This window comes from Schistocerca piceifrons, chromosome 5 (genome assembly GCF_021461385.2).
Source record: "Schistocerca piceifrons isolate TAMUIC-IGC-003096 chromosome 5, iqSchPice1.1, whole genome shotgun sequence".
Taxonomy (NCBI): domain Eukaryota; kingdom Metazoa; phylum Arthropoda; class Insecta; order Orthoptera; family Acrididae; genus Schistocerca; species Schistocerca piceifrons.
This window is the reverse complement of record NC_060142.1, coordinates 30,389,190-30,416,232: the sequence shown is the minus strand read 5'-3', so window position 1 is coordinate 30,416,232 and position 27,043 is coordinate 30,389,190. Positions and strand designations below refer to the sequence as shown.

The 27,043-nt window shown below is 44.3% G+C and overlaps 1 protein-coding gene across 1 annotated transcript in view; it reads left to right on the top strand.

Moving 5' to 3' along the window:
• The first annotated feature begins 1,360 nt into the window (after positions 1-1,360).
• The window catches only part of LOC124798316 (venom dipeptidyl peptidase 4-like), a 318,770-nt gene continuing 293,087 nt past the window's right edge, over positions 1,361-27,043 (top strand). The window contains exon 1 of the mRNA XM_047261654.1: positions 1,361-1,462. Coding sequence (XP_047117610.1) covers positions 1,361-1,462 — 102 coding nt within the window. The remainder of the gene's footprint in view (positions 1,463-27,043) is intronic.

The following is a 27,043-nucleotide window of genomic DNA, read 5'->3' as shown; positions in this document are numbered from 1 at the left end:
CGAAGTAGGGAGGATATAAAGTGTAGACTGGCAATGGCAAGGAAAGCGTTTCTGAAGAAGAGAAATTTGTTAACATCGAATATCGATTTAAGTGTCAGGAAGTCGTTTCTGAAAATATTTGTATGGAGTGTAGCCATGTATGGAAGTGAAATATGGAAGATAAATAGTTCGGACAAGAAGAGAATAGAAGCTTTCGAAATGTGGTGCTACAGAAGAATGCCGAAGATTATGTGGGTAGATCACGTAACTGATGAGGTATTGAATAGGATTGGGGAGAAGAGAAGTTTGTGGCACAACTTGACAAGAAGAGCGGACCGGTTGGTAGGACATGTTCTGCGGCAGCAAGCGATCACCAATTTAGTACTGGAGGGGAGCGTGGAGGGTAAAAATCGTAGAGGGAGACCAAGAGATGAATACACTAAGCAGGTTCAGAAGGATATAGGTTGCAGTAGGTACTGGGAGATGAAGCAGCTTGCACAGGACAGAGTAGCATGGAGAGCTGCATCAAACCAGTCTCAGGACTGAAGACAACAACAACAACAACCCTAGAACCATACGAAAGAGGACTCAGGGGACGAAAGTCTAATATTTCATTAATATGATGCATCTGCGTATGGTTATGATAGAACCAAAATGTGATTTGAAGACGAAGCTATTGACATCTTGCCCTGACCTGCATTAGCACGAATCTGAACCCAGTGGAAAACATTTGTGGTATACTTTAAAGGTGTGTGTATCGCAAAGGAAGGCAATGTGAGGCCGTATGCGAGCTGAAAAGAGAGATGCAAAACGAATGGGCGATAATTTCACTCAAAGAACTACAAACTATAACAAAACAGAGAATTTTTGAGGTAATTAGGAAGAACGGAGGTTGGACAAAGAACTAACAATGCAATGAGCGCCATTGCATTAATTTCTATCCAGGGAATGTAAGCGCATTATTTTGTTGATCGTGTTATGAAACAAAGGTAGTAGTCAACGATTGTCTATCTTACATTTATCTACAACTTCAGTAGCAAATCCAATACATGTATGCTACAGACGTTGTGGTACAACGTCGTCGGACCCTGCCTGTACACTGACTTCCACTCCTGCGACTGTTGAACGAGGGGCCGATGACTTGGCTGCTCAGTCCCTTAACCCCTAACGAACAAGTACGCGTGCGGGCTGGCTGGCTGGCTGGCAGAGGGGGCCCGGGGAGTTCTCGTTAGGCGGCGGCGGCGGAGCAGGTGTCGGGTAGCGGCTAGCAGCGAGCTGCTGGCGGCCACTGTGCGTGGGCGGACGCGGAGGACCCTGGGGCCCCAGCGGCGCCTCATATCTGCGGCGGCGCTGCTCCGCGGCGCTCAGTCCGCCAGCAGACATGGCCGCGACAGCAGACCCCACCCAGCGGCGGCGGCGGCGGCGGCGCGGCGGCGGGCCTCTGCCGGCCGTGGACCTCCGCAGACACCTGTGCACAGCCGCGGTGAGTCCGCTCCCCAGACTACGTACACGGGTGTTCCAACAGGAATGACCGGTATTCGAGGACATATCTTGACGTACATCCAGAGCAATAAAGTCTCGTAACCGTGGGCCCTAAAATGCATACCTGCAGAACTAAGACAACTCGTTCAGTAGAAGAGATGTCTATCACTGTATCGAGGATGAACAAGTGGTGAATGCTCTTAAAGTATATATTTTAGAGCCCATGTTTAGCAGACTTCTTTTCGCTTGTAATGATCGTCCCTGTCATCCGTGGATACCGACCATTGCTCCTGGGACGTTCTGTAAAGGCCGCGCTCAACCACCCCCGCCTCCCACTCTGTCGTGTTTAGGCTCGAAGCAACATGTCACGTGAAAAAGGGAGAAAAGCTTCGCCATAGGTGAATACGAGCAGTCGGTTCAGTTTTCCTCATTATAGCTGACAGGATTCAATTATTACAATAATTGAACAACTTCTTGCAACACTACTACACACACGGCAATGCAATTTGTCAAATTTCTCAGAAATTTTCAGCGTTAACGTGATGGGTTTCCTTTTTATATTTGGCCACCTGCAAAGGCAATAAACGGTTTGAAACATATTGTTGATAGTTCGTTATTTTTTACAAACGACAGAATCGCATTTCAGAGAAACTTCCTGGCAGATTAAAACTGTGTGCCGGACCTAGACTCGAACTCGGGACCTTTGCCTTACGCGGGCATGTGGTCTACCAACTGAGCTACCCAAGCACGACTCACGCCCCGTCCTCACAGCTTTACTTCTGCCAGAATCTCGTCTCCTACCTTCTAAACTTTACAGAAGCTCTCCTGCGAACCTTGCAGAACCAGCACTCCTGAAAGAGAGGATATTGCGGGGACATGGCTTAGCCACAGCCTGGGGGATGTTTCCAGAATGAGATTTTCACTCTGCAGCGGAGTGTGCGCTGATATGAAACTTCCTGGCACATTAAAACTGTGTGCCTAAGGCAAAGGACCCGAGTTCGAGTCTCGGTCCGGCACACAGTTTTAATCTGCCAGGAAGTTTCATATCAGCGCACACTCCACTGCAGAGTGAAAATCTCATTCTGGACATTTCAGAGAAGACTGAAAATACCGCTCCAGTTTCAAGCACTTTTTATTTATATTTCAGCACTTAGACAACGACCGGTTTCGGGCTGTTACACATCCTCCAACAGGCGTGATTGCTCTGCACTCAATGGTGCTACGCCGCTTCATATACTCTCCATCACGGCGCTCGGGATCAAAGCACAAAATTATCACACCTGATGATGGCATGTGGTATCCCGAAACGGGTCGTGCTCGAAGCACTGAAAAATAAATAAAATTACCTTTACAACTCAAGCGGTATTTTCAATCGTTATTATAATGTACAGTTATGGATGTTCGACCGGCAGGATTGCTTTTGTAGCTTCTCAGTGAGTATGGCAAAACGCATTAAGTCGCCTGACGATTCCTCGCTAGTACATGTGAAACATTTTATCATGATTCTGCATAAAATGACATCTACTTCTATCCACAATCCCTGTTTTTACACCATTTAAGTTTCTTCTACGATTTTTTGCTTAATCTTCCACAGGCACCGAAACAATTTTAAGGTAGGATGCATTTTAATATATTGGAAAACATTGCTTAACGTTAAAAGTTTTGCAGTCAATTAGTTATTACATGTAATTTTAGAATTTTACCGGTGGATCAAAATACTACGTCCTTTTTCATATTTCTGATGCAACCAAACAATTAAGAATGTTTCACCATTGCAATAAAGAAACCTTCGAGAAAATACAGGAATTAAGAGTCGTATAAATCTTGCCGCACTCCACAATTAAATGCCGCCGCTGGTCATCTGACAAACGTTAACATTATAACGACATCCTCTGCCGTCTAAGGCTCTCTCTCTCTCTCTCTCTCTCTCTCTCTTCCCTGCAGCCAAAATTGGCCTATGTCTATGGGCCGTGCGCAACCTTCCAGTGTGCTTCACTTTTGCTGTCCCGCTCCCTAGTGGTGCACGGGAAGAGCTGTAATGAAATTGCACGGGATAGAGTATCGTCGCCTTTGTGCGACTGGATTCGTGATTTCCTGTCAGAAAGGTCATAGGTCATAGTGACTAATGGGAAGTCATAGTGAAACCGAAGTTCCATCTGACGTTTCCCGGCGAAAGGCTGTAGGCCTTCTGCTATTCTTAATTTATATATGCGATTTGTGAGACAACCTGACCAGCCAAATTCTACTGTTTTCAGTTGATTGCGGTTTTTTTACCGCCTATCAACTTCATCTGAAAATGAAATCGAATTAAAAACTGAAGTAGAAAAGATACCTCTATAGTGAGAGAAGCGGCAATTGAACCTTAAAGATATAAAGTTTGACTCAATACTAAAAATTACATTAAATTTCGGTTAACCAATAAATAACGTAAATTTAAGACTAGAAGTTTCACGTAAATACCTACGTATGCAATTACGAGCAACTGAAATCACAACCATCACATATAAAATAATGAAGACAAACAGCAGACATTGCGATGGTTGGAAGAACAGCTTGAAGGTGCAATAAGTCTACCAAAGAGCTTGTCTACACCCCTCTTGTCCGTCCTCAGCTACAGTATGCTGAGCGATATGGGAACCTTACCAGATAGCATTAACGGGGACATCGAACACAGCCATACCGAAATCATTTGCCATTCACAGAACTGACACTTCGAAAATAATATTAAAAAAATGGTTCAAATGGCTCTGAGCACTATGGGACTTAACATCAAAGTTCATCAGTCCCCTAGAACTTAGAACTACTTAAACCTAACTAACCTAAGGACATCACACACATCCATGCCCGTGGCAGAATTCGAACCTGCGACCGTAGCGGTCCCGCGGTTCCAGAAGCGCCTAGAACCGCTCGCCCACAACGGCCGGCAATAATATTTAATGGAACTATATGGATACAAAATACTGCACGCAACAGATTAAATGTATCATTGTAGTAAATAAATCACAAGTAGCCAAAACTTTCTAGAAAAAGATCCGTATAAAATGGTATTGTATTGTCATGGATGCAACACAAAAATCCTACAGGGCTATGTCTTGGCACTACTTGGCGGAGATAGTGTACCAAAAAAACTGTTAGCAGGTTCCCAATATAAGGGTATAAATTAAGTAACAGGAATAGGGCCAGGTTCATTGCGTTGTGTCAATGAAATAATTTGAAAATCACGTCGACCTCAAGGAAACATTCTCAGAAATAATAGACCTGCGGTAACCCATCCAGCTGCCTACTAATCAGATCCAAAAAAAAAGTTCAAATGTGTGTGAAATCTTATGAGACTTAACTGCTAAGGTCATCAGCCCCTAAGCTTACACACTACTTACCGTAAATTGTCCTAAGGACAAACACACACACCCATGCCCGAGGAAGGACTCGAACCTCCGCCGGGACCAGCCGCACAGTCCATGACTGCAGCGCCTGAGACCGCTCGGCTAATCCCGCGCAGTTAATTATCAGATCCCTCATGTCGCTATCACACACTGTTCTCTGAAAATAGTTCACGACGTTCTAACGCGCAGAAGTACAAATGTCGACAAGAATCACTATCTCGTCCGCATCAAAGTTAAACTCAGCCAAAAAAAAGAGCACAGCACAGCACAATGCAGTACAAGAGAACGTTTTTTAAGCCCACTATCAAGGAAACCACAGTTTTAAAATCGTGTCGTGAAATAACCGCTATGGACCCAAAACTAAACTACAACCGGAAGAAGTTACCCAGACTGTATTAGACGCAATGTAAGTGTTTTTAATAAGAATGTTATTCTGAAGATAGAAAGTAAGTGATCACGTTTAGTTTCACAGCCGGTTATCATTCGTCAAAGCCCCCAAAATTGAAAATCTCAGTGTGCATTACCTAAGAATCACATTAAAGATTACAGGGTTCTGAAGTTAAGAATGGACGTATACGAAGTTGAATTACATCATAGCTTTCTCAACCCCTGCGGGTCCGGGGTAAGAATAGGCCCGAGGTATTCCTGCCTGTCGTAAGAGGCGACTAAAAGGAGTCCCTCCCCCTCAAGGGGGTAGTTAGCGCCTGCGTCCGGAGACGGACAGTTCCACGACCTCTATTTGCGGTCATTTTGCTTTTTCACTTCTCGTTTCTTCCTTCCTTTGGTTGGTTCCTTTCTTTGCTCTTCTCCATCTCACTGTCTTCCTTACTCTTTCCCTTGTCTTCTTCTCCTTGCCTTCTCATTGCCTTCTTCTCCTTGCCTTCTCATTGCCTTCTTCTCCTTGCCTTCTCATTGCCTTCTTCTCCTTGCCTTCTCATTGCCTTCTTCTCCTTGCCTTCTCATTGCCTTCTTCTCCTTGCCTTCTCATTGCCTTCTTCTCCTTGCCTTCTCATTGCCTTCTTCTCCTTGCCTTCTCATTGCCTTCTTCTCCTTGCCTTCTCATTGCCTTCTTCTCCTTGCCTTCTCATTGCCTTCTTCTCCTTGCCTTCTCATTGCCTTCTTCTCCTTGCCTTCTTCTCCTTGCCTTCTCATTGCCTTCTTCTCATTGCCTTCTTCTCCTTGCCTTCTCATTACCTTCTTCTCCTTGCCTTCTCTGGTCTCCGCCTCGGCGTTTGAGACAGTCTGTCCTCTCTCTCTCACCCTCTCTCTTCTTTTTCCTCTTCTTCCTTCCTCCCTGTGCGTGCCTGAAGGCCGACCCACGCGTTCGCACGCGTAGCCGGTGACGGGGTAACGCGTAATTCCCCGCCCTGGGTAGACATGTAAGGCACGCGCGTACCCCCTGGTAAAGGCCAGGCCCGGGGAAGGGTGATTGCCTGAGCCGATACCTTCTGACCATGCCGATTGGTCCCTCCGTCTCTTTCTCGGGAGGTGTGACCTGAGGTGTAAACATTCACCTAAGGCGGGAGTGCCCTCTGAGAGTGTCCCCACAAGGAAGGAGCGCGCCGTCGGAGACGCTGGCAATCATGGGGGATTCCTCCGCAATGGATTTCACTCCATCTGTCTCGACTTCTGCCCAAAAACGGAAACGTGACCAGCCACCAGTGACAAAAGTACTACCGCCTGCCCCACAGTTCCTCGTCGTTTCTCGATCTGAGGACAGAAAGGATTTTTCCTCTGTCAACCCTTTTGTTATCCAGAAGGGTGTAGATGCCATAGCCGGATCTGTCAAATCTTGTACCAGGTTGCGTAACAGTACCTTATTACTAGAAACTGAGAGCGCCTTTCAGGCGCAAAAACTGCTTCGGGCCACACTCCTGTACACGTTCCCTGTCCGGGTGGAGGCTCACCGAACTTTGAATTCGTCTTGTGGTGTGGTCTATACTAGCTCCCTCGACGGATTGACTGATGAGGAGATTCAATCATTCCTCGCTGAGCAGGGGTGACGGCTGTCGATAGGGTCATGAAAAAGGTCAACAATGACCTTGTACCGACCCGGACACTTTTCTTGACCTTCGATAGTGTTAAGCTGCCATCGCGCATCAAGGCGAGCTACGAGGTTATTTCTGTTCGCCCCTATGTCCCGACACCTACGCGCTGCTACCAGTGTCAGCGTTTCAATCACACTCGACAGTCTCGTTCCAATGCGGCTAAATGTGTCACTTGTGGCAGGGATGCCCATGAAGGTGACTGTCCACCTCCGTCTCCTCATTGTGTGAACTGTCAGGGTGACCATGCCGCATCCTCCCGCGACTGTCCTGTCTATAAGGAAGAACGCTGTATCCAAGAAATTCGGGTCAAAGAGAAAGTGTCCACCTCGGCTGCTCGCAAGCTATTGGCTAGTAGGAAGCCCACGCTGCTCCCAGCGGGGAAATACAGTACTGTCCTCGCCTCTCCTCGGACTACCAGGGAGGTGGCAACCCAGACATGCGATCTGACCTTCAGCACCACGGTCGTCCGTTCGGCCAGTGCTAAGATCGCCCGGTCGACGTCTCCTCTTCCTCCCGTCACCCCTCAGACACAAGCACCATCATCAGCTTCTGCCAAGACGAAGACCCAGAAGTCAGATGCACGGGCCTTCAAGAAGGAACCGTCCCGTGCAGACTTCCTATGTACTTCGACCTCCCAGCCTTCGACCGGTACTTCCACCAAACGTCCTTCCAAGAAGGCTCATAGGAAGCACAGTTCTCCTTCTCCGCCACGGCGCATTTCTTCTCCTGCGCCACCCAGCGGTTGCCGCCCCAGGCCGTCATCTGTTTCGCCTGGCCGCACCGCTGGTAGCCGAACATCTGGCCGTTAACCGGCGGAGGAAGCTCCCCCTCCCGGCCATCTTCCAAGATGGCCGATGAACCTATAGACCCAATGGACGATGACTGTCCGCCTACTGATAGTGGCGGCAGTGCTCGCTCGAAGCCAGGCCCTCAGCGGCCTTCGAGGTGACCCCTTCTTTCATCTTCCTTTTCTTCTCACGATGGCACTTATTCACTGGGATATTCGCAGCATTCGCTCCAACCGAGAGGACTTGAAGTTGCTGCTCCGCTTGCACCGTCCGCTCGTCGTAGCCCTCCAGGAGACGAAGCTCCGCCCATGCGATCAAACTGCCTTGGCACACTACACCTCTGTGCGTTTTGACCTACCCCCTGTGGCAGGTATTCCGGCTCATGGAGGGGTTATGTTGCTGGTCCAGGATGATATTTACTACAATCCCATCACATTGCACACCGGCCTGCAGGCAGTTGCCGTCAGAATTACTCTCCCCACTTTTACATTTTCTATTTGTACCATTTACACTCCATCGTCGTCTGCCGTTACCAGGGCAGACATGATTCAACTTATTGCTCAGCTACCTGCACCATTTTTGTTAACTGGAGACTTCAATGCCCACCATCCCCTTTGGGGCTCTCCAGCATCCTGCCCGAGGGGCTCCCTGTTAGCAGACCTTTTCAACCAGCTCAATCTTGTCTGCCTCAATACTGGCGCCCCTACTTTTCTTTCGGACACATCTCACACCTACTCACATTTAGACCTCTCTATATGTACTACCCAACTTGCACGTCGATTTGAGTGGTATGCCCTTTCCGATACATATTCGAGCGACCACTTCCCGTGTGTCAACCACCTCTTGCATCATACCCCCTCTCCGTGCTCAGCTAGTTGGAACATCTCCAAAGCAGACTGGGGGCTCTTCTCTTCCGGGGCGACCTTTCAGGATCAAACCTTCACAAGCTGCGATAGTCAGGTCGCACACCTCACGGAAGTCATTCTCACTGCTGCTGAATATTCCATCCCTCACCCTACTTCTTCTCCACGTCACGTACCGGTCCCCTGGTGGACCGCAGCCTGTAGAGACGCTTTACGTGCTCGTCGACGTGCTTTACGCACCTTTAAACGCCACCCTACAGTGGCGAATTGTATCACTTATAAATGATTACGTGCGCAGTGCCGTCGTATTATTAAAGAAAGCAAGAAAGACAGCTGGGCTGCTTTCACAAGCGCCTTCAACAGTTCTACTCCTTCTTCTGTTATCTGGGGTAGCCTGCGCCGTCTATCTGGCACTAAGGTCCACTCAACAGTTTCTGGCTTGACGGTCGCGAATGACGTCCTTGTGGCCCCTGATGATATCTCCAATGCCTTCGGCCGGTTTTTCACAGAGGTTTCGAGCTCCGCTCATTACCACCCTGCCCTCCTCCCCCGCAAACAGGCAGAGGAGGCTAGGTCACCTAACTTCCGCTCCTCGAATCGTGAAAGCTATATTGCCCCTTTCACCATGCGGGAACTCGAAAATGCACTTGTCCGGTCACGGTCCTCCGCTCCAGGGCCTGATTCTATTCATATTCAGATGCTGAAGAACCTTTCTCCGGCGGGTAAAGGTTTCCTTCTTCGTACTTATAATCGCATCTGGATTGAGGGACATGTTCCCGCATGCTGGCGCGAGTCTATTGTTGTACTGATTCCTAAGCCGGGGAAGGACAAGCACTTGCCTTCCAGTTATCGACCCATCTCGCTTACCAGCTGTGTGTGTAAGGTGATGGAGTGAATGATTAACTCTCGTTTGGTTTGGCTGCTCGAATCTCGGCGCCTACTTACCAATATACAATGTGGATTTCGTAGGCGCCGCTCTGCTGTTGACTATCTGGTTACCTTGTCGACCTTCATTATGAATAACTTCTTGCGGAAGCGCCCGACCGCGGCTGTGTTCTTTGATTTGGAGAAGGCTTACGACAGCTGTTGGAGGGCGGGCATTCTCCGCACCATGCATACATGGGGCCTTCGTGGTCGCCTCCCACTTTTTATTCGTTCCTTTTTAATGGATCGACAGTTCATGGTACGTGTGGGTTCTGTCCTGTCGGACACCTTTCGCCAGGAGAATGGGGTGCCACAGGGCTCAGTTTTGTGCGTCGCTCTCTTCGCCATAGCGATCAATCCAATAATGGATTGCCTATCAGGCTCCCTTTTCGTGGACGATTTTACCATCTATTGCAGCGCGCAGCGTACATGTTTCCTGGAGCGCTGTCTTCAGCGTTCTCTTGACCATCTTTACTCCTGGAGTGTCGCCAATGGCTTCCGTTTTTCTGCCGAGAAGACGGTCTGTATTAACTTCTGGCGCTACAAAGAGTTTCTCCCACCGTCCTTACGACTCGGTCCCGTTGCTCTCCCACTCGTGGAGACAACAAAATTTTTAGGTCTTACATTTGACAGGAAACTTAGCTCGTCTCCACATGTGTCTTATTTGGCTGCCCGTTGTACCCGTTCACTAAATGTGCTCCGTGTTCTCAGTGGTATGTGGTGGGGAGAGGATCGAACCGTCCTACTTCGCCTATATCGGACGATCGTCCGCTCAAAGCTGGATTATGGGAGCTTCGTATACTCCTCTGCACGGCCGTCTATCTTACGCCGCCTCAACTCCATACAACATCGGGGCTTACGTCTTGCGATCGGAGCGTTTTATACTAGTCCCGTCGAGAGTCTTCATGCTGAAGCCGGTGAATTGCCACTGCCCTACCGGCGCGATATACTGCTTTGTCGGTATGCCTGTCGGCTACTGTCACTGCCCGACCACCCGTCTTATCTTTCCTTTTTTGACGACTCCCTCGATCGTCAATACGGGTTGTATGTCCCTGCCCTGCTCCCCCTGGAGTTCGCTTTCGTCGCCTCTTTCAACACCTTGATTTTTCACTCCCTGCAACCCTTAGAGTGGGCGAGAGCCACATGCCACCTTGGCTCCAGGCTCAGGTTCGTGTTCACCTTGACCTCAGCTCGCTCCCAAAGGAGGTTACCCCCGGTTCGGTATACCACTCCCGTTTTGTCGAACTTCGTTCGAAGTTCATTAATATGACCTTCATTTATACAGATGGCTCTAAGACCAAGGACGGGGTCGGTTGCTCTTTTATTGTAGGGGCACAAAGTTTCAAATACTGGCTCCATGGCCATTGTTCGGTCTTCACAGCTAAGCTCTTTGCCCTCTACCAGGCTGTTCTTTACATCTGCCGCCACCGACATTCTGCTTATGTCATCTGCTCTGATTCCCTGAGCGCCATCCAGAGCCTCAGTGATCCGTATCCGGTTCACCCTTTCATGCACCGTATCCAACGCTCTCTTCAGCAGCTGGTGGACGATGGTTCTCCGGTTAGCTTTATGTGGGTTCCTGGCCATGTCGGTATCCCGGGGAACGAAGCTGTCGATGCCGCGGCCAAGATTGCGGTCCTCCAGCCTCGGACAGCTTTTTGTTGTGTCCCTTCATCAGATTGTAGCAGGGTCATTTGTCGGCGCATTTTATCGCTGTGGCATGCCGATTGGGCTGCACTTACGGACAACAAGCTTCGGGCCTTGAAACCTCTTCCCGCGGCTTGGACGTCCTCACGCCCCTCTCGGCGGGAGGAGGTAGTTTTGGCCCGGTTACGAATTGGACACTGTCGGTTCAGCCATCGCCATCTGCTGACGGCAGCGCCGGCGCCGTTCTGCCCATGTGGGCACTTGCTGACGGATCTGCCACACTTTAACGTCCTGTCCGGATTTTACTACACTGCATCTTGATCTTGGCCTGCCATGTACTCTCGATGCCATTTTAGCAGATGACCCACGAGCAGCTGCTCGCGTTCTTCGTTTTATCAAAGTGATCAACCTGTCTAAGGACATTCAATTATGCTGTTTTTTTTAATCCTATGCCTGTCGATCTTTTATCGTGTTTTCCCTTTTAGTTGCTGTTTTAAACTTGTGCCTCGCGGTGCATTCCTAACGTAGTCTGGGCGCTAATGACCGTTGAAGTTGTACGCCCTGAAAAAAAAAAATAGCTTTCTCAAAGTCCAAAGTTTTCAAGGCAAGTAACTAAATTTGGTACATTGGTTAAGGGATTTTATATGGGTACACAAATACATTTCTTGCTTATAAAATTTTTAAATCATAAACGACTAAAATTTTTCAGCAAGGTGAGCAGGATTTTTTTTTTAATGTCAGAATGCAATTACTGTTTGTTTGTACAAAGTTTGATATATTGTTGTTAGAAATATCTGTGGGACATAATACTGATATATTCGTTGGCTAGAAATTTACAGCTCTGCAAATTTCTGTGAAAAAAAAGTTCACCAAATCTTGGGGCTCTGCTCTTACATAAATGCCTCGCTATTGCAAATGAAACCTCCTTCCAGAGAATGTTTAACTATGGTTTTGACTAATTGCTTGCCAAATTTAAGTGTTATAATTTCAGTGGCTTGCGATGAAAAAGTATACAGTAGAGACTGGATAGTTCGAGGTGAACGGGACCGGAACCACTTCGAACTATCGAAAACTCGGACTATCGAAATTTAAATGGGAAAAAGAAATATTATGATATTGTAAGTGATACGGGTCAAAATATGTACTTTATTTAAAATAGAAGTATTTACATGCATTTGCATTGGCAGAATAACAACAATTATTTATTTAGACAAGTAATAGTGAAGTGTCTTTTGTTTGGCGAAGCTGCAACCATATGTCACGCCACCGTCTCAGGAACAGTAGGCGTCGCCTCAGGCTGCTGTTCCACGTAGCATACGGCGGCCTCGAGAGGACCGTAGCCATCGGTGTGACTCATCACCGGTGCGGCCCCTGCCTCGTCATCCTCGTCACTCACACTGCGATGGAATGTTAACCATCTCAATTATAGAAGAGTCTGTCGCTTCCAACTGTTCGTCCGAATTTAACCACTCGCCTACTTCCACCTCTTCTGCCTCTTCAAACCCTGGCAATCTTCTGATTAAATTACACAATGGTTGATCGTCCTCGTCTGCTAAATCTTCAGTTTCTGTGTCTGTCATACTTCCCTGTAGAATTTTCCTCCATGACTTAGAAATTGTCTGTCCTTATTTCGCTCCAAGATTCGCTAATCCAGTACACAACGGCCTTCAAAGTCACTTTCTTCAAAGCTCCTACAATGCTTTCGTTGTCTTCGGAATGCAGGATCGACTGTAGCAATCGCCGTCGATACTTTTTTTAGACATTCCATAACGCCCTCATCCATGGGCTGAATGAGACAGGTAACGTTTGGGGGGAAAAACAAGGCGCGGATACCGTCGCACTGCAGTTCTCCTGCACTTGGATATGAGGACGCGTTATCCATGAGCAAAATTGCTTTGCTTGGCAGTCCTCCTTCTTTTAAAAAATTCTGGCAGTCAGGTACAAATGACTTAAAAAACCAGTTCTTGAAGATTTCCTTATTCATCCAGGCATTATTCTGATGTGTATAGACAACTGGAAGAGCTGAGATGGATACATTCTTGAATGCTCTTGGCTTGGCAGACTTCCCAATCACAACTAATTTTAGTTTGTGGTTTCCAGTTACATTTGAAGCTGCCATAACTGTGAGCCGCTCTTTGCTTTTTTGTGCCCAGAAGCACTTTTTTCTTCACAAGAAGCAAGTGTTCTCGCTGGTAACATTTGAAAATTTAGACCAGTTTCGTCACAATTATATATTTGTTCATTAGACAAATTTTCATCAGTTATGATTTTTTTAAACTCGACGATAAATTTTGAAACGGCCTGAGCGTCACCAGAGAGTTTTTCTCCACGTGCGTCTGGTTGACGCACTCCATACCTCTTCCTCCACTTGTCGAGCCAGCCCACACTAGCGGCGAAATTGTCATCTCCTTCCTGCAGCTGGTTTCTGAAAAACAAAGCTTTTTCTTGCAAGATTGGGCCAGGAATTGGAGCACCCTTCTGTCTCTGTTGGGTAAACCACATGAACAGTGCCTCACTTATTTTTTCGAAGTCTGACTTCTTTATTCTTCTTCGACTGAGAGATTCGTGTGAGCATTTCTCTGAAGAAAACTGTTCAAATTTAAGTCGGTTTCTTCGCCAGTCACCAACAGTAACTTCACTGACACCACATTCGAGAGCAAGTTTTTTTTATTGTTTCTCCTTTGTCAAGTCGTCTTAGTGCTTCTAATTTTAGATACAAAGGCACAAATTTCCTCTTTTTTGTTACAGCACTCATCTTTTTAAGGTGTACAACGGAACACATAGTCAACAAACAAAACGACACACAACACTGTACAGTACAGGTACTGGGAACTACAGCAAACGTATGAACTCCCCAGTTTTGATTGGTAGCAGCCGGCAGCAGTCGGGGTATTTCGTGCCAAACTGACAACAGATGTGCGCGCAACAGGGGAGCGAGGTAATCGTCGGTGTTGATTGCATTGTTTGCTTTGTCACTGAACTGTACTCTACCTATCTACCTTTTGCAATGATGTTTTCATTATTTATCATATCAGTAAAAAAAAAAGTATATCGCTGCAACTTAAAAAAAAAAAAGACTCGAACTATCGAGACTCTACTGTAAAAAGTTGCCAAAATGCAAGTTACGGAAAATCTTAATCAGATATTTGACAGCGTTTGTTTGTATTAGGCCTTACCTAACCTGGGTGAACTAGTGCAAATCACATGCATTCTCCACTTCGTCCTCAAGCCGTCGTCTTTGCTTGTACTCTTACGTTCGCCGGATTTTCAAAGTGAGTAACAATGCAAGCTGCATGAATACTCCTGTTTTAGATTTCCTTCAATATTGACAGTGTGAAAGCCCCTGGATCAAATCCTAGATCCTAGCCTCTGTAGAGTCCGTAGTCTGACATGATTAGCATAGTTAAAAATTAAACAACCATAATACGCTGCTACCTCATCAGTAGTGTAAAAAAAATCTTGGGGCATGTTTTTCTTATCAGATATTTCTAAGTTTCATTCGGATTTTGAGTTTTTCCATGCACCCACTTTTGTAGAAGTTCTGGATCTATAAACATGGAAATATTCCCCACATTGTGACCTCATAAAACTGGAAGAAAATACCTCAGGAAGGAACAATATGAGGAAATACAGAACAACAAAGGAACCTGCCTTGTACACGGTTTCGTTAATTAGTATTTTCATTAAACTTAGGAGCGGAATTGGAACGTAATATTCAGGAATTCACATTTCAATGTGATGTGGTAAATGAAGATCGAAAAATTAAATTTTCACTTTTTTCGTCGCTTTCGCGTACACATCTCCTCACTGCGACGTTTTGCAGTCTACGGTACCCAAACAGCGAGGTACATTAATATAACTGTGTGAAGGTGCTGTACGCAAGGAACATATGTGTTTGTAATGCTATGGAGAGAGTTATCTAGAGAAATGTAGCCACGTGTGACACGATAAGAGGTCGTGGGAACACTGGTGAACGCTAAGCCATAAATCGCTCACACAGCGGCAGCGTGATCGCCGAAGGTCGAACTGAGATCCTCGAAAATCCTCCGTGTGGGCCTGGTTTCACAGTCATCCATCAAAACATTTCGTAAGAGGCAGATGTAAAAAGGTCCATTACTCGAGTCAGTCCCACACAGCTTTGGCAATCAATCGTGCGATGAGAGATTACCATGACAGCAAATATATTTTTTTGCTTCCGGCGATTTCATATTAGAAATAAATTATAAGAAAACGCTAGTTAATGTGACAGTCATGTCTCTAAAACGCATAAGCAGGGATCCCAAGCAGCAGTATCCGTGGTCAGCTCTAAGCTCCGCACTTTGAAGATGACAGCGTTTTGTGAACGTAGCAAGTATCATTCTGTGAAACACAGCAAGTAAGATGCACTAAATTCATGGGAATTTCGGATCAGTACTCCTCTCGGCGATGTCTAACACCGCGTTTAGAAATTACAGGGCACAGGATATGCAGACGAAAAGAAAACAAAATTGAAGAGCTAGCGAATACCTTTGTTTCTTACTTATTTGAATACCTATATAGATTGCAAAATTTGTTTCATGTAACTGACATAAAAACATAGCATATCAGGAAATACGAGAAATGCATAAAAAAGCTGAATGGGTACTTTGAAAACAAACATTAAGATTGCAAAGGGAAGAACATTTCATCAAACACTTAGCACCAGTGTAAATCGAGGTTGCCACCGTTCGTCTTCCATGGAACCCTGTAGAGACAGACTAATTCAACCCCTGAGCTATGGTTGGTTGTTCACAACGAAGTACTGTGGAATGAACTCTCCATTTCTTGAAGCAAGACTTCTGTCTCCCAACTTGCGATCCAAATCTGAAAAGGAACTTCATACAGTGTGATTTTTAGTCTAAGCTAACAGCGATCTGGGAGCATACGATCTTCCGACACCTTTGTCTCTGGAACGTTGATGGGCCGCACAGTACTTCAGGAAAAGCTTGGCCTTAACTTCAGTCGTCAATAGAAGGCTCACATCCAAGTGATCGGTATGTATTTTTACTTGTCAGTCCGCCGCTAGACTATGTAATACCTAAAGCTATCAAATAATAATCCCCTCATCTTATCACACATCACACATCTTACATCAACCTGCACTTTTACAGAGCGACAATTACTGAATTACAGGAGAAAAAGGTAAAATAGTTACAAACTACGCTTTATTCAACACGTAAACGTCGATACAGATATTCAGATGTAGGTTATGACATGTTCGATACCCCTCCAACCATTGGCAAAGATGTGGCGCAGATGAATAACGAAATTCTGCATGATCAGCTGAAATATCGGAACATCGATGCTGTCGATGACCTCCTGACTGGCTGTTTTCAGCTCAGCAATGGTTTTGGATTTATTGCTGCACACCTTATCTCTAATATACACCGACAAAAAGGAGTCGCACGTGTTCAGATCCGGAGAATACAGTGGCCTCTGGGACCACAGAGCCAGAATGCGGCCCCCAAAGTGCTCCTCCAGGATATCACTCTCCTTCTTCGATGGGGTCGTGCTCCGTCTTGCATGAACCACATCTTGTCGAAATCAGGGTCACTGGGGATGACATCATCTTCCAAAACCTTCACGTACCTATCGGTAGTTACCGTGTCACCTAGGAATTTCGCAGAGATTATTTCGTGACTGGACATTGCACACCACAGTGTCACCCGTTGAGGGTGAAGAGAGTTTTCGATCGTGATATGCGGATTCTGAGTCCCTCAAATGTGTCAATTTTGCTTATTGATGAACTCATCCAAATGAAAGTGGGCTTCGTCACTAGACCAAACCATGCACCCGCATACTAAGTCACATCATGCCCCATGGGAAACTGCAGTTTGAATGTCCTAACGCAAACCGCTCAGAAGTCACGATTTCATATACACTGAAGAGCAAAAGAAACTGGTACACCTGCCTAATATTGTGTAGGGCCTCCGCGCGCACGCAGAAGTTCCACAACTCAGCGTGGCATGGACTGTCCGAAGTAGTTCGGCAGGGGAACTGACGCCGCGAATCCTGCAGGGCTGTCCATAAATCCGTAAGAGTAGGACGTGGTGGTCATTGCTTTTGAACAGGACGTTGCAAGACATCCCAGATATACTCTATACTCTGTAGCAATTCTGGACGTGTGAGGTGCCCCATTGTCCTGTTGGAATTGCCCAAGTCCGTCGTCATGCACATTGGACATCAACGGGCGCAGGTGATCAGGCAGGATGCTTACGTGCATGTGACCTGTCAGTTGTATGTAGTCGTACCAGGGGTCCAATGTCACTCCAGCTGCACACTCCCCACACGAATACAGAGCCTCTACCGGCTTGAACATTCCGCTGCTGACATGAAGGGGTCGCGCGGGATTAGACGAGCTGTCTAAGGCACTGCAGTATCATGGACTGTGCGGCTGGTCCAGGCGGAGGTTCGAGTCCTCCCTCGGGTTTGTGTGTGTGTTTGTGTGTGTGTGTTGTGTGTGTGTGTGTGTGTGTGTGTGTGTGTGTGTGTGTGTGTGTGTGTGTGTGTGTGTGTCCTTAGGATAATTTAGGCTAAGTAGTGTGTAAGCTTAGGGACTGATGACCTTGGCAGTCCCATAAGATTTCACACACATTTGAACATTTTTGGCATGAAGGGTCCATGGATTCGTGAGGTTGTCTCCATACCCGTTAACGTCCATCCGATCGATATAATCTGAAAAGAGACTCGTCCGACCAGGCAACATGTTTCCTCTCATCAACAATCCACTGTCAGTGTTAATGGGCCCACGCGAGCTGTAAAGCTTTGTCATGCGGTCATCAAGGGTACACTAATACCGATGTTTCGTTGAGTGGTTAGCACGCTGACTTTTGTTGAGGGCCTAGCACTGAAATCTGCAACAATTTGCAGAAGAGTTGCACTTCAGTGACGTTAAACGATTCTAGTTAGTTTTCATTGGTCCCTTTCTTGCAGGATCTTTTTTCGGCCGCGGCGATGCCGGAGATTTAAGGTTTCGCCGGATTCCTAATATTCACTGTACATTCGTGAAATGGTCGTACGGGACAATCACCACTCCATCGCTACCTCGGAGACGCTGTGTCCCATTGCTTGTGCGCCGAATATAACACCACGTTCACTAACTCAAATCCTAATGACGACTGCGCCAGACACTTGGCTTTAATAGGTTTTTCCGACCGCAGCGCCGTATTCTGCCTGTTTACGTATCTTTGTATTTGAATATGCATGCCTATACTAGTTCCTTTGGCGCTTCTGTGTAGTTCAATAATTGTCACCCTGTGCCACAAAATCAAAATTGAAGTCAAAAACCTACACGATCCTTCGTACAACAAAAATTATTCGTTAAACATCTCCCTCGGTTAATCAAACTTTGTCATGCTTGATTACTTTTCTACTATTACCAAATCAATATTTGAATCCCGTATTCTACAAAATCTTATATACAAGAGCTCATCAATGAATACCTTCCTCAATCAAATCACCATTATTGGAAATACCTCCACCATCGGGATCACAAGTGCTATATTCGTTAAGTATCACATTCATCATATTCACATTCTTTGTCCTTAGAAGGAAAATTAACCTCTCGACACCAAACTCTTATCCTCTGGACACAGTTAGAGGGCGAATATCAGTTTACCGGCAACGTTACGAATCACTGTCTTATTTATATGCTGAGGCTATTATTATGTTACGTTTTATTATTATTACTGTGTACACTTTTCATGTTTCATTTTAACTATCTGTTTTTCAGTTTCACACGATGCAAAACAGTAGATCGATAATCGCTTTCCACATAGTTTGTCGACAGCACAAAACATGTTTCATATTTATTCTACTTTTTTTACTGAATACGAGCATTCCTTCTCTCTGCATTATGGCAAGGCCCTAAAAACGGGCCGGCCGGAGTGGCCGTGCGGTTCTAGGCGCTACAGTCTAGAGCCGAGCGACCGCTACGGTCGCAGGTTCGAATCCTGCCTCGGGCATGGATGGGTGTGATGTCCTTAGGTTAGTTTGGTTTAATTAGTTCTAAGTTCTAGGCGACTGATGACCTCAGAAGTTAAGCCACACAGTGCTCAGAGCCATTTGAACCTTAAAAACGTCACCTTGTAACATTCCTTACCTCTCCTCTTTCTTCCCTTTTCTCTATTCCTCTTCATTCCACATTCCTACTATCATTCCACACCTTAAATTAACTGTATCCGCATTAACTATTCTCATTTACTTCTTTTCCATTTTAATACTTGTCTAAACTTCCCCTTATCACTGTCCGCCAGAATTCATGACTTCATTCAGAAATCACTCACTACTCTCCCATTCATACTTTGCAGCAAAACAATCACACTTCTCAGTTACTCTCCTCCACATACTTATTATTCGTTAATTACTTACCATTTTCAGTCATTGTTCCTACACAGCAACAAAATACTCAATTTGTTATTTCTACTAAAATTACAAACCCAAACCAAATTTAGCTATTGAAATACTGCCACACTACTACGATATATCAGTCTTGTGATTCGTGGTTTAATTTATCAGCACTCCCACATATCCTGTATGAATCTATTAACACACAAACTAACCCTGTTGTTTCCATCTGTCACTAATTTAGCTATTCATCACCATCATCACGAATTGTCTCATTTCGGGGAATTTTGCCATACAGTTACGTCTGCTCAGTCCTTGCTCTGGATCGTTCGATAGCTGAAGAGTTGTTTTGACAGATATAAAGGATTGTAGAAGAGTAGGAAGCAGTGTAGAAAACTAAAGAAAGAAACAGCACTAAAACAGCTTGGGACCCTATGCACGCCACTTCGCGTATTCACTAAAGAGTAGTGAACCCCTAAGGTTTGCTTTGTCACAACAGATCACTTCTTAAGCATTCCTTCTGGGTACACAATTCGTGGTCTTTACGTAAGTTTCCATTACCCTCCACACAACACTTAGATTTTATGTAAATTGATGGGTATCACTGCTGTCAGCTGCAGTGGGACATTACCAGGAATCGGCGGCGACGAGTAAAATTGTGTACTGGACCTGGATTAGAACTTGGGATCTCCTGCTTACTAGGCAGGTGCGGTAACCACGGTGACATCCGGGACACAGAAAGATCACAGCTTCGCGGACTATCTCGGCACGCCTGAGTCGATCCACAGTCCCACCGAGTTCCGCCTATCAGCTGTCCATGTCTATTGACCTCATGTTCACTACTCTGAGATTCCCACTGGAGGTCGGACGTATTTGTGCACCCGCACTGAAGAAAGTGAATCCATTGCCCAGCTAGGCGTATCAATCATATGAACGCGTGGCGCCTGTTCTTTCGAACATGCCTGAAATAACACACACCGCGCACTCATTTAACAGTTAGGTTGCCATTTACCAATATCCATCATTCTGTTCAAGATACCCTTTACTGTATTGTTCTGACCTGCCAACCTACAACTCTTCGGACAAGGCAAATTCTTTCCCAACACTTCAACAGTATTACTTCTTTCTCTTATAAGGTCTTAATATTTTAAATCATCTACCTCATTCACATTTTCAGAAGTCATCTCTTTAACTTTCTCCACTTCTGCCTCATTCTTCCTACTACATCCTGGAAAACCTGGTCAGCCACCCTACTTCAGCAGCTTGGGTGTCAATGCGTTTATCCAAGCATACTACCTCTTCATTTCTAATATTTTCTGACTCATCTTGTACTGTAAACATTGTACTTTTAACTTCCTTAAATGTCTAATATATTGTTTCACCTAGATCGTCTAGTATTTTCTTTCGAGATTCATCTACCTTTTTGCTAAGAGTTTCTATCTGTCGACTTCGTTCTCACCGCCTTTCCTCCCTTTTCGCTAATAGCAATCCAAACATACCTTCTACTCCTCCCTTCCCATCTACTTCTGTTTTGATACCTAGCTCCAATTTAATGACTAATCCTTTTCCTACATTTTCCGTAAAGATCCTGTATCTTTATCTACCACTTTCTGAGTTCTCAAAGCATGGAAACAAGCTGCCTGTTCACCCTCTTCAATCGTCATTTTGTGTACTCAATGAAAACACGAAACAAAACAAGCCACATCCCACCAGATTTCAAACTTCGATCCTAAGATTAACAGATTCGTGAAGACAGTATTAAAATAACACTGTCAGGTCACTACACGGTCGACATACGTGGAGAAGACGGTTTTCATGGGTGTATTTCGCGAAATTATAGGCAGTATGCTTATAGGAGGTTTTTCTAGAGATAACCTGGGTTGATGTCTGATTATTTCGCCCCACGACAACTCGGTTTACCTCCGAATTGCGTGAACGTGAAGAACATTAGTCCACCTAGTTACTACATTATGTATATCACAGATAATTCTGTTACTAATTCCGTAAACACTACAGGATTTGACTATACATGTGTCCTCTTATCCTTTAAGCCAACAGATAGTTAGTACTCCTGAAAGTTTAGTAACATAACTGTGAGCACGATGTAACCATAACCTGTGTGGTTTGGCAGCTGTCATATTAATTTTAGCATCGACTCAAAGCTTGGACCAATAGCAAACAAGCAGCTTTAACAATGTTAGTCGACGCCCTTCCGGACGATATACGCGCACCATCTTACCAAATATTAAAGGTATGTCTACTCGCTCTGAAGATAACACTGCAGAAGCATCTGTAACGATCCACTCAAAAGGCACATAACACACACAACTGGTGCAGCGTTAATTTAAAAGAAAGATAGTTTAAGTGAATGAAAATACTTATTAACCAATAGTGGCTCCACAAGGAAAGAAAATAATTTTACAATGGAACAAACGATTTATAGTTTGAACCGCTGAATTCGGTTAGTTTTTAACTGGGGAGAGCGCGCGGCAGTGCAGCTTGTGTGTTCGTTGTTGGAGAAGCGTAGCGCCGTGTCGAGGTGACTATGGTAGCTTGTGACGCTGCAGACGAGGTTATTACAGCAATCCCGTTTGTCGTATTTCCACGGAAAAGTATGCTGGTGAAGTCTCTTCTCGGTTAGGCTGCGAAGTCCTTCACAGTGGCGTTTGACAGACCATTGCCTCAGTAGACGTAATTATGGTGATAATCAACACGTTTGGTATGTGCACGTCCATTACTTATTATATACACTTAGTTTTCGTTTCAATACTTCATGCACAGTTAGTGATAATTTCCGACCGCTGTTCGTCACGTTTGCATACGACTACCGTGATCGGGAGAACTCAGTAAAACCGTTCTTATACCTGATCCATAACTGTAATTATGTTTACTGTAACAGTTACGGCTTAAAGCACTCGGTTGTACATTAAGATGACAAACACACAAAAAAGTTCAATGGAGCTTTAGCTCTCGCGATGCGATAGATGTCAAAGCAGTTTCATTCACATGGTAGCAATAATTACAGTGTATTTTCGGGAAAGCATTGTCAGTACCCGTATAGACAGTCCATTTAGTAATACTCACACAGCACTCTTTTCCTGTTCCTAATCACTCTAACTTCCATTAAGCACTCCAACAGTGATCGGCACAGCCCGTAGTAAAACTCCGCGATTCAACACACGCGGGCGCGTGCACTCGCGTGTGTTGAATCGTGGAGTTTTGCTACGAAATATGCCGATCACTGTTGGAGTGCATTTTATATCGCCACTCAACTGTTACGCTCGATATCGCTCTTTGCTTTCACTGTCACATGATTAAACAGATTTAACCATGTCTGTGATTAACAGAGCAGGTGTTTAACATCAGTTTGTGTCACATCGCTTACTCTTCATGATGGAAGAGATTCTTTCCACAAAAGCATTGGGATACTTAACAAAAATTCTACCATTTTGGAAATATTTGGGACACGTGGCTCGGGCACTGTCAATCAGTTTGCCAAATAATAACATTCTTCAATCAATTCTGATTTAGTCAGTTCTCATGAAAGGTTGGAGGCAGTTGCAGAATAAATAAAAATTTGGGACAGATGTTTGTTTATGCTGTCTGGGCTTTAAGGGGCTCCGGAAAGGCTCAAAATCATGAAAAGTTCAATTTTTTACTTTTTTGCGTTTTCTGAATCTGCAGACTATTATATTTTAATAGATATATAATTTATTCAATTCCGAAGACTACAACTATTTTTAATTTTTTTTTGAAACGTGTTCTGCATCGGCGTGACCCACTGTGGCGCTGTTAAACTGCTGTCAAATGGTGTTATTATTAACGTCCGTGTTCATCAGGTACATTTTAGTGATGTGAGATAAAGTATGTGTTGTGGCTAACCTGTGATGGTTCAATATATATCGCTGGTGTGATTGTCGATTGTTTCATGTTTATTTACTCTGTCGTTGTCTCGAAAATATTCGTAATTATTTCTGTTTCTTGAGTCTCTGTTTTGTTGAAGTATAATAATGAGTAAAAGTAAAGTTATTAGACATCCTCTGAAGGCTTTTAAGAAAAGGAGAAATGTTGGAAAGCCAAATGTGTTATTACTGTAAACAATAAAGACGATAACCAAGTGAGTGAACCTAACCTCTCAAGTACACCTGCCCATAGCAGTCAAAGTGGGAAAGAAAATACTTCACAGAAGAAGCTTGGTTCAATGAGTGAAAACTATGAATGTTTTATGGGCGAATCGGATGTGAATGAAATATTTGATATGTCGGTTCTCAAAGGAATTTTTTCAAACTGTGTAAGATGTATTCATTGTAGTGAAGTTGGTCTGGAACTCTCCATAATAAAGCACGTTGGACTTGCTAGTGAAATACAACTGAAATGTGATAAGTGTTCATACATGACCACCTTTTGGAACAGTGTTGCAGTAACTGCAACTGAAGAAAATGGTAGCAAAATCTACGAACACAACAACGAGCGATGCTTGCTTTAGACAAGGAACGCCTTCGGGCTGCAGACAGGGCTGTAAAGAGTCTAGAAATACAAGCAAGAGTAAACAGGAGGAGGAACAAGAGGAAGCTGGCGGAGGAGTTTGCAGAGGATGAAGATAATCCATCCTATGGACCTGGAATGCACTAAAAAGTTAATCCAATCTTTGTCGCTCGATTCCCAAAACTTTTATTTTCTCATACTAATTACATGTTTTCTAAGGATCTTCCAAACATATTTGTTTCAAACTTTCAGTAAATGTTACACAGTACCTTCTGCATAATTTAACACAGCCTTTTTCCAAAAAACTGTATATTTTTTAATATATAAATAAAAAATTGCAAAAAATGTTGTGAATTTTCATTACAATTGAAAAAAATCATCTTCAATAACTGAAATAAAATTTTGTAAAATCCCTGTGTTAAGTTGTAGCCCATATTCCAATAAATAATCTGTAAAAAGTTCAACTTCCTACCTCAAATACTTTGTGAGGAAAGATGTAATTTATAAGCGTTATTTTAACATTGCAAGTATAGGGCGTTCCGGAGCCCCTTAATAACGTTGACTATGTTTCACTGCATGATACACTAAACCAAATTCACTTCTGGTTATTGACCATTTTCACACTCTTCTTTACTGTATAAGTTAACAGAATAGCTTGATAGCTAATTTGAACTCCTGGAAATACATTTTTTAGTTAATTTGGTGTCTCTTGTGTTCCGTATGTTTCTTCAGGTCAATTTGTCCACTAAGCAAAGTATTAAAATGCCTGAATTGACGAAGTTCACGAAAGGTATGATTGAAGATATATAACTCTGAATATAAAAATACAAAAACAGATAATTACTCACTCTGGGAAAAAGGAAACGGAAAAAGAAAATCCGAGCGAAAAAGAGGAGGAATCCTTCAATAACAGAGAGGCTGTTAACATTACTAAGAAGGGCACTGATTCATCACATCGTTGCCGGCCGCGGTGGCCGTGCGGTTCTAGGCACTGCAGTCTGGAACCGCGGGACTGCTACGGTCGCAGGTTCGAATCCTGCCTCTGGCATGGATGTGTGTGATGTCCTTCGGTTAGTTAGGTTTAAGTAGTTCTAAGTTCTAGGGGACTGATGACCTATGATGTTAAGTCCCATAGTGCTCAGAGCCATTTGAACCATCACATCGTTACTCAAAGAATGACCTATTATTAAGCAGGAACCTCGTTGTTCTAGCGCTGACATCTGGTGGTAATTCCATGAATCTACTCCAACTACCCTCGTAGCAAGGCATTTCGAATGTTACAGCTATGTTTGTTGTTCTCCTCATGCCGAGGTTTCCGCAGCTACAGGGACACATCCATGGTGATAAAGAAAAGATGTATTCCAGTTTTTGACAGGCGATAGCATGGATCAAAAGAGCACAAAAATGTCCAGTAAACAAGATCTCAGGAGCTAGAACTGTGTCTTCGCTAGTGTGAAACACATTTCTTCTAGTGTAAGCTTTCTGCTACTGTGAACGACATACAGAATGCAGTAAACAAATGGGAACAAACATTGTGAAACAGCAGAGCTAATGTAATCTGCTTTCTATTACGTACGACCAGCACTTGTGAGCCACCCCTAAAATGAGGTCCATTCATATTAAGAAGGCATACTTCATTCCGACGTCTTCAGGTATCACGCAGTCCCTCATAAATTCCAGGTCGATCACGAATGAGTTAGCTGGCACTGATTCCTGTAGTGTTTGCTCATCATCATCAATGTGGCTTGCATACACCAAAGCTTTTGAGTATCTCTTAGTCAAACATCAACGGTATTAGGATCCAGGACAAGAGCTGGCCAACTCAGGCCCTCTCCGTCCCAGTCATAGCCGATTAAATGTCAACGTGAGGTATTCTCACACACGTCTGAGGAAGTGGGCTGGTGCTTGTGAAGTTGTAGCCATCAGTGATAGTTAAATTTTTCTGTTTTTTCTGTCATTTCTTTTGATTCCTTGGACTAACTATTCATATCGTTGACACTGTAGCAAAGCTGTGTTCGGTAATAACGTTATAAAGTAATTGCAATTTATTTCCTTTTCTCTAATGGATAAAAAGGTTTTCTTATTACTTGAATATGGAAAAACTTTAAATTATTTTATCTTCATTTGTAATGTTGACTGTGATGTGAAGAACTGTTATGTTAATCACAGACATGATGAAATCTGTTTAACATGTGACAGTGAATTATGAAAGCATACCTGTTCAGAGTTTAAAGTTTTGCAAAGAGTGACATTTATTTATTTAAAGTTGCAGAAGTCAGTAAAATACAATTAAAATCAAACTGAATCTGACTAACCTCTGAAAATGATAATTATGTACTTTTGTGCCGTTTGTACATGTACTTATGCGCAATTATTTTGTGCAGCCTGTTAAATATATGAGAGGGATATGTAACTTCTGTATATTTTTGTTTTGAAAATATTGTTATGAACAAGTATTGATTCATCACTCCTTCATTTTACAAAAACTGGCAACCCTATCTAATAGAGATCTGTGGTGCAGATGTCTGTGTTGTTGTTCCCGTGCAGTGCTTTTTGAAGAAGAAAACACTGAGATTCGACCATTGATTAAGAACCTTGTAAAGGTAGGAAAGCAATGGAAACTTGTGAAGGAAGATCTGAAAGAAATGAAAATGTGTGCCGATTTTCAGAACACACTAGGAGAATCTGCTCCTTCATATTCAGCTGTTGCCAAATGAATGAAGCTGTTTACATTTGGTCAGGACAGCTTATACGATTCACGTAGTAGTCGAGCAAGATGTGCCACCACACCAGACATTATTGCAAAAATTCGTAATGGTCGTGGATGATTTCCACGGGAAGTGCGTGGGACTGTTGAAGTTGTGGGGACGTCTGAAAGGGCATATCAGATTTTAACTGTGGAATTGGATACGAGAAAATCATCTGCTAGATAGGTGCCACGGCTCTTAACACGCGATCAGAAATGCATCAGAATGAAAATGTCCGCACTATGTTTGATCAGTTTTCAGACCAGTTAACAAGGTTGTTTACGGCGTTTTGTGACAACAGATGAAAGTATACACCAGAGACAAAACATTCAT